General features: G+C 39.9%; 1 protein-coding gene across 1 annotated transcript in view; it reads right to left on the reverse strand.

The window, feature by feature from the left end:
* Positions 1–303: 303 nt before the first annotated feature.
* The window catches only part of LOC308394514 (NLR family CARD domain-containing protein 3-like), a 34,655-nt gene continuing 22,787 nt past the window's right edge, over positions 304–12,171 (reverse strand). Inside the window, exons 5-10 of the mRNA XM_080878869.1 lie at positions 10,687–10,860; positions 10,316–10,402; positions 9,991–10,164; positions 4,560–4,733; positions 4,004–4,050; positions 304–1,826 (exon numbers count right to left, since the gene is read on the reverse strand). Coding sequence (XP_080734995.1) covers positions 1,282–1,826; positions 4,004–4,050; positions 4,560–4,733; positions 9,991–10,164; positions 10,316–10,402; positions 10,687–10,860 — 1,201 coding nt within the window. The 3' untranslated portion in view covers positions 304–1,281. The remainder of the gene's footprint in view (positions 1,827–4,003; positions 4,051–4,559; positions 4,734–9,990; positions 10,165–10,315; positions 10,403–10,686; positions 10,861–12,171) is intronic.

The raw sequence follows: 12,171 nt of genomic DNA on the forward strand, positions 1-12,171 counted from the left end.
AAAGCGGATACATTTGAAAACGCTGTCGCAGTGTGGACAGCGTAACCACTGGCTTTCGGAAACAATGACGCATTTTAGTCATGTGATGCAGTCATGTGACTAATTAAACTAAGATAGCAGAGAGCATTATACAGTAGTTGTTTTGTTTGCTCTCAATTTTGACAGCCCTATTAAAGATTAATTAATATCAGTTTGTACATGCTTCAGATAGCTTTTCTTCAAATTCTTTAATTTTCAATCAGTTTTGCAACTTTGTACTTTTGTGTTACTCACAGCAACAACTACATCTCATTATTAGTCCATTTAAAAAACTCTGTGCTTTTCCTCAACATTTTGGTGCGATGTTTTGCGATGAATAGCCGGAAAGTAAATAAACGGCAGACAGAAATAACGCAGGTTGAATCATCTTACATTTCACTCATGCGCAAAACAGTAACATAAGCGTTTCAGGTGTTTCAGTGTTGACGAACAACTGTTCGGAAATGATTAAAAACACTAGTGTGGACGCGTAGTGTTTTTAGCCAAAAATGTTTTAAAATTTATCCGGATTAGTGTAGCCTTAGGAAGCTAGAAATACAAAAGACTAAACTATGAAAAACATTAAATCAAAGAAGATTAAATATTAATAAATAATCAAAACACAAGCACTGGGTCACCGGACCCAGGATCATGACATCCGGCAGCTGTTTTGCTGTGGCTGCATTAGAGATATGCATACAATAAAAATAAGCTCTAAGCTAAAATTCAAATAGAAACAGTAAAATATGATAGTGATTGAAAAAGTCATGAAAAATAGTAATGATATCAAACATCAGCTCAAACTGAGAAATGTATTCAAAATACAGAAGGTTGTTTAAAAGGTGCTTTTGGAGGTAGTTGTCATTTGTGGACAAACACATCTGTCTTTGTTTTTGATGCAGCATTTTATAAAATTCAGATCTGAAATCATAACAATGAAACAGCTTAAAAAAAATTAGCATCAAAACAAATCTAATGTATATTACCAAAATCCACCAGATTCTACTCCAGGGCCCTTTGTGATAGATTTCATGTTTCATTCAAACTAAAGTGAAACACAGCATATGCAGTGCTATTCAGGCACATTAAAATATTCCTAAGAATGGATCCTTGAATAATTGTAGCTTCCATCTTTAAAGGAGTGAAGAGGAAGAAGTTTACAAGGAATCATTTAGAACAGTTTAAAACATCAACTCATTGAATCCATTAACCTTAAAATGCGTAGAGTATTTCTCTAACAGGAGGACACTCTTTATACTCAACTCAGCACAGACACACTGAGGCACCATGAAAAGACAATAAAAATCCAGGATAAACAGGTTCAGTGAATGTGGTGTTGAAGGTGTGGAGGCGGATCAGAGTGCCAGACGAGACTCTGTAGAAGGACATAGTGCCAGCAGGACAGTCCACATACACTGCTACTCTGTTAGAGACAGAGGAGGAGTAGGAAGAGGAGGGGGGGATGGTTGTGGATCTGCAATTGTGACAGACAAACTGAGGACCACCATCAGTGCAGTGCAGACTCCAGGAATGATCATTGAGTCCAAACCAACAGTCATCATTGTTTCCTTTCCTTCCGATTCTTCTGTAACTCACTGATATAGAAATGTTTCCCTTCCACTCGACCTCCCAGTAACAGCGACCAGTCAGTTCATTACTACATAGCAGCTGAGGCCAAACATCAAATCTGTCTGGATGATCAGGATATGACTGAACCTCCATAATATTATGTGTCACCTTCCTGTTGTTGTCAGACAGTTTGAGGTTTCTATTTACTGTGCTTGTGTCGATTGTGAGTTGACAGGAATCTGATGGAGAGAAGAAACACAATCCAACTGCAGTTATGGATCCATCATCTGTTCATTGATTAACACTTTGATGATGACTACTGACATCGGAGATGTAAATCAGTGATGTGACAGTTTGAAGATGTCAGTGTTGTGGTGTGGTGAGAGAGAAGAGAGAACCCAAATGCAGGACTTGCAGGCAGATTGACGATGTGGATGGTGTTTATTGCAAGGACTGGACGGACAGAACATAAACTGACTGAAACTGAATGACTGGTAGACTGAACTGAACCAGAAAACACACATGCAGATTAGAGGACAAGACAAGTAACTGAGGAAAACCGATGACTTAAATATACTGGATAATGAGTTGAAAATAAATGAGTTTCGGTGGGCGGCCGCGTGACCAGTTGCTAAGATGACTCAATTTGGGTGGATGACCGCATGGACAGCACGTAAGATGAATCAGTTCGAGTGGGCAACTGTGTGGCCAGTGCCAAAGACAAATCAGTTCAGGTGGGTGGTTGTGTGGCCAGCGGCAGCACCCGCGATGCTCCACTGTGGACCAGCAGAGGTGATGGGACACCTCTAACAGGTGGGAAGGTTGCTGGTGGCGTGATTTGGCAAAGCTCTCTAGTGGAGAAAAAGCAGGACCCGCAGGTGGGAAACCTCTGGTGGAGACTTGGCACCGGAACAGGTGGAGGAATTGGCCAGACCCTAGCCGTCCCAACTCGAGAAACAAGTATGGATGCAGGGATGGGTTGAGTGGCTTCAGTGCAGGGACAGGTGCAGGAGCTGGCTGGACACCAGTCACCCAAGCCCGGGGAACAGGTATGGGTGCTGGAGTGGACTGGGTCTCAGCTGTCCTTGCCCTGGGAGCAGGCATGGGAATGGGTGACGGCTGGACGTCAGTTGCCCCTACCTGAGGAACTGGCAAGGGTGCAAGGAAATGCTGAGTGCTATCTGCCCGGGGAGTGGTACAGGGACTGGCTGGGCCCTAACGGCACTGCGAACAGGAGCAGGCTGAGAGACAGGTCTTGGGGCTGGGAGACAGGTCTTGGCATGGAGACAGGACGAGAGAAGTGATCAGATCTGGACTTAAGAATGTCCTTTGTGAAGCCAAAAAGGGAAAAACAGTTTTTATGGGTGCAGGGTGGTAATGACATTTTTTTTGACAGTCCACCATAGGTTGACAATAACTAATCACTGGCTTTTTTAGTAGAAGAAATGGTATTTGGTCTATGGTGAGGAGGAGTCTTTGGCTCATGGTGAAAATGAAGAAAAATGTCTGACTCACTCACCACCAGATATTGCAGCTTGCGAGAGCAGCGGCAGCAGCAGCAGCGGGAGCTTTGGCTGAAACAACAGACCTGCTGAATGATGTAACCTCCATCAGGATGAGATGGGAGGCGGAACCGCTTTGACACGACAAGGTGGGAGTGCTAGTGAATGAGGCAGTAGGTGGACGCATGAGGACCGAGCAGCCGGAGATCAGCGGTTGGCGCCTATTTCCCATGGCTAAGGCTCGCGTGCAGGTGAGGCAGCAGGTGGAGGACTGCAGTGCCTTCAAGGACTCTCCAGAGCCAGATGAATCCCCTCAAAGACATGCTCATGTTGGAGCATAAGCCACAGATTAACCCCCAGCTCTCTTTCCAGAAAGAAGAATGCTGCCTGCTGCCACTGGTATAATTCGAGGTCCACTGGGTTCATATCATGTCTTCGCAGCACGAGTCTCGTCATTCTATCAGCATCGTGGTGTGGTGTGGTGAGAGAGAAGAGGGGACCTAAATGCAGGACTCGCTGGCAGATTGGGGAAGTAGATGGTGCATATTGTAAGGAATGGATGGACAGAACATAAGCTGACTTAAACTGAACTGGGTAACACACACATGGATTAGACTGTGACAAGACAGGGAACTGAGGAGAACTGACGGATTAAATACACTGGATAATGGGGATGATAAGAAACACGTAAGTACATAGCTGAACTTAATCTAACTAACAATACATAGGAAGTGGAACAGAACATAATGCACACAGAAAGATAACTAAGACAGTAAAACAGGAAACGGGGATAGAAAACTCAATGGTGACAAAGCTTAACTGGAAACACTGGGTCAACAAGCCGGGCATCCTGACAGAAGATGGTTGGATGTGTACTGCTTTGTTTTAATAAATCACATTAAAAACACACTTACACTTCCTCAGACCTGGTTTTAACCATCGGACTCCAGCAGGCTCCAACCTGGAAGGAGGAGGGGAGAGGAAAAATCATATGTCATTAAGATTACTTCCAGTCTGAGTTATTGTCTGATTACTGACAACTTAATGAAGACAAACAGAGAATTAGAAAATCATTCATTTTCAAATATATATTCTATTCCATCAAAATATAACAATAAAAATTTAATTGCGACTGTTGTTGGCTAGCATACAATGTTAAAAATAATAAAATGAACAACAGCAGGATCTCTGACTGTGGTAATACAAACCTAAATATGTGAAGAAGGCAACAAACACTGATCCTTGAATATTTTATTTATATATACAAAGATTTAACAGCACGGTAGCTAACAACACTATACTAAGTGAACTGCTGTGGATGATTATCAGCAAAGCACATTTTGTTCAACAAAAATCATTCTCAGCTTAAGCGTAGGTTTTATGTTAACTGTTCTCTACATTCACAGCTGAATCCAGAATAAATATGTTCAAGTACTCTCTTCCTGTTCAATCAAACACTCTTCCCCATACCTGAGAGTCTTAAGTCTCCAGCGTGGATTCTTCAGTCCAGCCGAGAGCAGCTTTATTCCTGAGTCTCCTGGATGATTGTAGCTCAGGTCCAGCTCTTTCAAATGGGAGGGGTTGGAGCTCAGAGCTGAGGCCAGAAAACTACAGCCGTCTGCTGTGACCAAACAGCCTGACAGACTGAAAACACACAACACTCCATCTGTGAGCTAACATTTTTCAATTTCCATCCATTCAATTTCATTTACCTTTATTTATAAGAGACAATTCCCAATGGACAACAATAGTCACTTCAAGTTAACAGAGTAAGGCAACACACTACAATATTAGCGAGAAAGCTGCGTCCAAGATGCAGCTTTGCACATTGGCATACTCCCCCATATTGCTTGTCTTGTGTGTTTATGGTGTTATGATGTGATGATATTTGTGCTTTTTATGTGCTGAAGTTTTTTTGTCTTCTCCTCATGCCAACTACTTTGGGGATAAGTTGGAGCAGAAATTGTTTTTTTCTCCTGATCTGCCCTTTTGTGTTACACATTACACATTCCTGTCTCCCTAACGTGAAGTTTGTGTATTGTATGTATGGTCAATATAATAAAACCTTTCTTCTTTCTTCTATTAGTTATTATAACCCACTAAACACTGGACATAGGACAGACATGCAGATCCCATTGGGTCCATTCTGGACATTATACGACATCCAAACTAGGTCCACAATTTGGACTTCCAACCACAACCCAACCTGAAGGTCAATATGACATTCACCTTTTGAAATTTGGACTTTTATAGGTCATGTGAACATCTATAACAAGTGCAGAGAATATACACATTTAATAACATAACCCAGATTTTAAAAATGCATAAATAGTAAAAAATAAGTAAAGTCTAAGATTATGAATAGCAAAGAGATAAATTCATTTATTCAATTTCTTTATTTTATTAAAAAGTCAAAATTCATGTAAAATGAGTAAAAACATATGTGCATTGTTTAATATAAGCCAAAAGCCAAGCAACATATTTAAGTTATCTAAGTGATTTATATGTCATCTTTAACCTAAGAAGCAAAAGACCGTGGCAGATCTGAAAACGCCAGGAGTCCGATTTTCTCGCCGGCTCTAGTGGGCCTTGACCTCCTGATCAGCTATCGAGCTGGTGAATAACAGGTGTCTCCGAAAACATCAGAGCAGTTTTGCCAATATGTGATGTCTTAATAAATCGAACAGATATTTGAAGTTTACACAGCTACATTTTCATCTTTCGGCTGAGGACCAGGTGGAGTGCCCAACCCGGGTCAGGGACAAGTTCCTGCCCCAAGTGGAGGAGTTCAAGTATCTTGGGGTATTGTTTATGAGTGATGGGAGAAGGGAGCGGGAAATCGACAGACAGATTAGTGCTGCGGCCGCAGTGGTGCAAACGCTGTTGTGGTGAAGCGAGAGCTGAGTGTAAAAGCGAAGTTCTCAATTTATCGGTCGATCTACATCCCTACCCTCACCTATGGTTATGAGCTGTGGGTAGCGACCGAAAGATCAAGATCACGGATACAAGCGGCGGAAATGGGCTTCCTCCGAAGGTTAGCTGGCATCTCCCTTAGAGATAGGGTGAGAAGTTCGGCCAATCAGGAGAAAAAGCAGGACCAGGATCAGTAGAGCCACTGCTCCTTCACATTGAAAGGAGCCAGTTGAGGTGGTTTCGGCATGTGACAAGGATGCCTCCTGGGTGCCTCCTGGGTGAGGTGTTCTGGGCATGACCCACCGGAGGAGGCCCCGGGGCAGACTCAGGACATGCTGGAGAGATTATATCTCTCGACTGGCCTGGGAATGCCTGGGTGTTCCCCCGCACAAGCTGGAGGAGGTGGCTGGTGAGAGGGAGGTCTGGGCTTCTCTGCTTGGGCTGCTGCCCCCACAACCCGGCAGCAGAAAATGGATGGATGGATATTCTCATCTGAAAATATCTTAAAAGTTCATTTTGTGACCCAGAAAGAGTAATAATACAGCTAAGTAGCTGACACCATATTCGGAAACTGGAACTGGCTGAGCCGTGCTATGAATTCTGAAATAGGTTGGGCCACGAACCTGACCCATCCTTCAAATCTGGGGAAATGAAGGAGGTGTTTGTCAGCGCAAACGCATTTGTTGACGCATTTTTTGCCCTTTTACTGAAAAGACTTTAGTTTGGAGATCTTATTGGATTGCTAAATTCTCAAGTATTAGCATAGGCCTGCAAAGTAGGATGTATTTGTGCGAGCTTTATGTTTAGTTTTTGGGTCAGTAATTGTTTCTATTACCAGTGGTCTACACTGTATGTGGGGATTCATTGTACAGTTAGTATATTGCTGTTTTTCGGTTAGCCCGAATATTAAAACATGCCGTTTTATTATTTTGGCTAATTAAAGGACTGTTGCGAAGATCTACTTTACATTGTGTATGGTGTAATTTACTGCACTGTTAATCACTACTGTTCATTTTCGTGGGTAATACTACTTTTACAAATCAGACAAGTGAATTAAAAGTAAGTTAAATTATACAGTACGAATGTACACTGAAAAAAGAACCCAGAGCCCACTTACTTAATAGCATTGCGAAAATAAGGCCAAAATAAGTATAATATTGCTTAAAAATATCAAAATTGTTTTCAAGAGGCTACATATGAATACAGATTATATATGAACAAATACTATTTATTATGTATTATCCTATTGATTTGTTCAGTACGTATTTTTTATTTTATTTTTTATTTTGCATTTTCCTGCTTTTGTTTGTTGAAATATTAAAGACATAAAGAGATTCAGTAGACGTCAGGTCTTTGGGTCCTTGTGCTGCTAAAAGAGGAAAAGGAACGCAAATTAGCCATGTGATGTAGGTTAAGGGGCTATCTGATTAGTTGAGAGAGTACCCTGACTACCCTGCTGTTTGCATGCTTTGCCTTGCACTGCTGTGGAGAGCTTTTAAAGAAGTGTATGTACTGGATGTAGCCTGGATAGGAATTCCGCAGTAAGTACTTATAATTCCTATGGACTTTTGTCCAAAACTCAAACACAGCAATAGCGGAGAAGAGCAGCTAAAAGTTTTAAATATTATTGTTTCTGTGACACAAAATAAACTATTAAGATATTTTCAGATGAGAATGTAGCTGTGTAGACCTATAATATCTGCTCGATTTATCATATTTGCAAAAGTGCTCTGATATTTTTGGAGAGGTCTGTTAGCCCACCAGCTCAATGGCTGACTGGAAGGTCAAGGCTCATTAGAGCTGGTGAGAACAGCGGACTCCCGGCATGTCGCTTGACTGTCTACTAAAAATTAAAATAAAAGCGTTCTAACATCTCACCTGTTTGTTATTATTCGAGCATACATGTATAGTATTTGTTTTAATAGAGAGATTAAGCTTGTCTTTCTGTCATGCCGTGATTGTACTTAACTGTATAAAGCCTATTAGACATTATAAAACAAAACATATGTAATAGCAAATTTTGTCAGACTGCTTAAAATACCTTTTTAAACTCTTTTTTTCTTAAAGAAATCTACTAAAAATTGCTAGGTGGCAATTTTTCACATCATGTGTAATTTCCATTCTAAATATTAATCACAGTTAAATTGACGGGAGATGGCAGTAAAACTCTGGAGCTGAGATATCACCAGCTACACTGCTGTTCCAATTGTAGAATGATTTCCAGCTGACAAACTGGCCTGTAATGAGTGTGAATGTCAGTGTGCCGGAGGCCTATATGTGAGTATAGCGCATTTAGTATATTTACATAGCGTATTTCTGATAAGGTATCAGTGAGTTAACCACTAAGACTTAATATCATTTTAAAGGGTATTCAAAGAGTATATTTCATTTACTGAATGAAACTGTAATATCATTTGAGTTAAAAAAAAAAAAAAAAAGTGTGTTTTTGTACTTTGTCTGTCCTACCCTTATGTTCAGTAAATGTTCAGTTTCTGTCCTAAAGAGTGGTCTGGGGTCAATTCTTTCTTTAATGTTTATGCAGGGGTTTACTCTTAGTATCCCTGATTCCTGTCCATACGACAACCATTTGTGGAATCTGTGCTATAAAGAACCCAACACCCCAACTAGGAAGTCGAAACTGAGGCAAGCAGGGTTAGACTCAGTATAACGAGTGGGTTGCTACATGTACAAGGACTTCAGACCTTAAACAAGAGCAATAAACTGCAAAAAATCTGAAACCAAGTCTATCAAAATGTCATGCATGGATATATGAAGAATGAAGAGGCACTGCATTGTATATAAAATGAAATATACTTGGGGAAGACTACTACATTTATTGTGGTAACCACACAGGTTTAAAGCTGTTTTGTGGGAGGAGCAAAAGCTGGTCTGGTATTTTGGGGAAGTCAAACCCATGGTCGGAACTGCTTCAGTAATGCCTACCATGAGTCTTATTTTTTAATTAATTGAAAATAATAATCCAAAAAAACCCCCAAAAAACTGTTTTCTCCCCTTTATGAAATATTTACACCAAAATTGTTAGTGGAGAAAAAAGAAAGTGAAAAAAAAGTTTGAGAGAACTGTTAACAAATAGGTCACCTGTAATAAATGGGTTACAGTCTTATGAAACATTCCATCAGTTTTTCATTGCCCATAATGCAGGGGAAAGGTTAGAATAACAATTAAGTAACTTTATTATGTTTAGGTTTTTTCCTACTTTCTAACAAAAATATACTTTCTGTATTAATATGACTTAGAACTGATATTTGGGCAGGATTTATTTTCTCCTTCAAACCATGGGTGTTTTTTGAGATAATTCTCTCTCTCTCTCTGCTTTTTTGAGTCACTGAAGTTCACTCAGCTGTCCTATCTTCCTCTTATGATGAAGTCAGGCTCAAAATTCTCGTTTTTTTTTTTGTGTGTAATTGTGTAATGTACAATCAATACTGCAAGAAACTTCAGAATACTGTCAGAAATTGGGATTTTATGTTTAGTGGACAGAAGTTCCTCTGAAATAAAGACTTCTGTTTTTTTAAGAAAGAATAAAAATCTCAATTTTAAGAAATGTAACATTATGTTGTACAAATTAAAATTAAACAGTGAATAAATATCACCAATAACCTCCTATACTGATTATTTCTATGAAGACATTTCTATAATGTTTCCCAAAATTCTATATCATTAATGCCCATAAGAATCTTAAACATGTCATTTGGAAGTTTTTGTCCTACCAGCATGAAAGGATATTGGTATGTCATAGACACATAATGGCTATATATATGCAAGTTTATCAGTTCATAAAGTAATTTTCTAAAAAGAAACGATAACAAAAACAAAACGTGACTATAAAAAATGTTATGACTGTTTTTCAGAGTAGAATCATCCACTCAAAGGTAAATAAAAGGTCACTTAACAATTGCTAAGCTTAGCTGTTTGTGCAACAATATAGATTTTAAATGACAGTGTATGAACATTTTTGAATCCTGACCTGAGAGTTTTAAGTCTACATTGTGGAGTCTCCACTGCGCCAGACAGAAGCTTCACTCCTGAATCGTGCACATTGTTGTTACTCAGGTCCAGCTCTCTCAGACTAGAGGACCGGGAGCTAAGGAACGAGGACAGAGCTTCATAGCTTCTCTCTGAGAGGTTACAGGCGCTCAGTCTGAAAATTAATCAAGAACATAAATAATATGTTTCATATATTTAATCACTTTTTTTTTCAGTAATACTTCAGGAAACCTCATAACATGCAACAAAAAATGGATGGACTTTAATTGGTTAATTTTGAGAAACAAAATATGTCTTGATCTGACCTCAGACTAGTCAGCTTGCAGTTCAGATTCTGCAGTCCAGCAGAAAGACTGTCAGAGCTTCTCAATGAGAGATTACAAAGACTCAGTCTGAAAATTAAAACATGAACAATGAAACAACACTCGTTAAACTGTAATCAGGGTTCAGTAAGGAGCTACTTACTACTACATTTAGCGCTATTTACTTGCAGTGTGTTTTAAAGAATCCTTATCATCTGAGGTTAAACAGGTTAAAAATGTGACAGTTTCACTTAAAACTAATGTAAAAACAACAATTCATAAAGCTGACATTTATGGGCTAAATTTTTAACTGTTTAATTTTGTCAGCTGAAAAAAAAGACCAAAAGAAAAAAAATGAATATATTTGATCTGACCTCAGAGTTCTCAGTTTACAATGTGGACTCTCCACTGCTTCAGACAGAAGCTTCACTCCGGAATCCTCCATGCTATTGTTACTCAGGTCCAGCTCTCTCAGGCTTGAGGACTGGGAGGTGAGAACTGACGACAGAGCTCTACAGCTTCTCTCTGAAAGTTCACAGATGCTTAGCCTACAAAAAAATAAGAAAAAATACAGAAAGATTATATTTATGGCATTTGTTCAACCTAAACAATAAAAACTAATATATTGGAGTCCACTAGAAGTTATGGTTAACTAGAAATCTCTTAAGTCATAAAATGAAGGAAACTATTTAAATTTCCTTAAAATCCTAATTACACTTCTGTATTTGCATATAAATAAGTTACAGGCTGTTCAGTGCGCAGGGTCTTTTAGGAGATCCATCTGTGGTGATCTGAATTAGGCTCTCCTGCTCAGACACTGATGACGAAGTAGGCACGGAGGTGAATGGGTAATGTATCCAATCATTTAACCTGCCCGTCTATGAGAAGTATCAGCATAACTGCGCCGCCAGCTCCTGAAGGTGCATGTTACAGTCATGCTTTACACTGTTTGATAATGTGTGCTTCTGTGTTGTTTTTGACCATGCAGTTCTTCCAAAGGTTTAACTTCTTTATCATGGCCACAACTTTATCATAAACAATGAATATGGTTGTAGAAATGCCTTGTAATCCGAGAGTGAGTTCGTTCAGACGGGAAAATATATCACACAGATGAGCCAGGCACGTAAGGTACTCTACATCATGCAAATGTTCAGACAGCTCAAAGGGATGGTTACTGAAGAAAACTTTACGTTCTTCCCTCAGCTCAAAGAAACAGGGCAGCACTTTCCCTCTTGAGAGCAAGAAAACCTCTGTGTGGAGTAATACAGTTTCAGGCTCGCTGCCCATCTCACTGCACAATGCAGCAAATAAGTGGGAGTTCAAAAAGTTAATAATTTTTACAGTGGTGTCCAAGACATGTTTCAGACGGACAGGTATTCCCTTTGCAGCAAGAGCCTCTCTGGATGCTGCAGTGTACCCAAGAAGCATCTGGCGCTACTGCCTGTACACACAAACCACACCTCTTTGTCTCCCAGTCATGGCCCATGCACCATCAGTGCAGATGCCAACACATCTGTCCCACACGAGTCCATGTGTGATCATAAATGTGTCCAGCTTTTGAAAAATATCTACTGCAGTTGTCCTTTCTTCGAGTGGTTTACAGAACAGCATGTTCTCCTTGACGGTTCCTTCATGAATGTTGTGCAAATATACAAGGAGCCACATCCGTGGACTCATTCAGTTGTATTGCGTAAAATTCACTGTGGCGTATGTGCTGAAGTAGCTGCTGTAAAACATTTTCTGATGTTGCATTGATGAGACAGCATTGTTTGATGATGGATTCAAGGTTCTTTATTTGTCACATGCATAGTTATACAAGTATAACACACAGTGAAATGTAGCCTGACACGCTCCTCAAC

This window comes from Rhamphochromis sp. 'chilingali', assembly GCF_963969265.1.
Source record: "Rhamphochromis sp. 'chilingali' genome assembly, chromosome: 3".
Taxonomy (NCBI): domain Eukaryota; kingdom Metazoa; phylum Chordata; class Actinopteri; order Cichliformes; family Cichlidae; genus Rhamphochromis; species Rhamphochromis sp. 'chilingali'.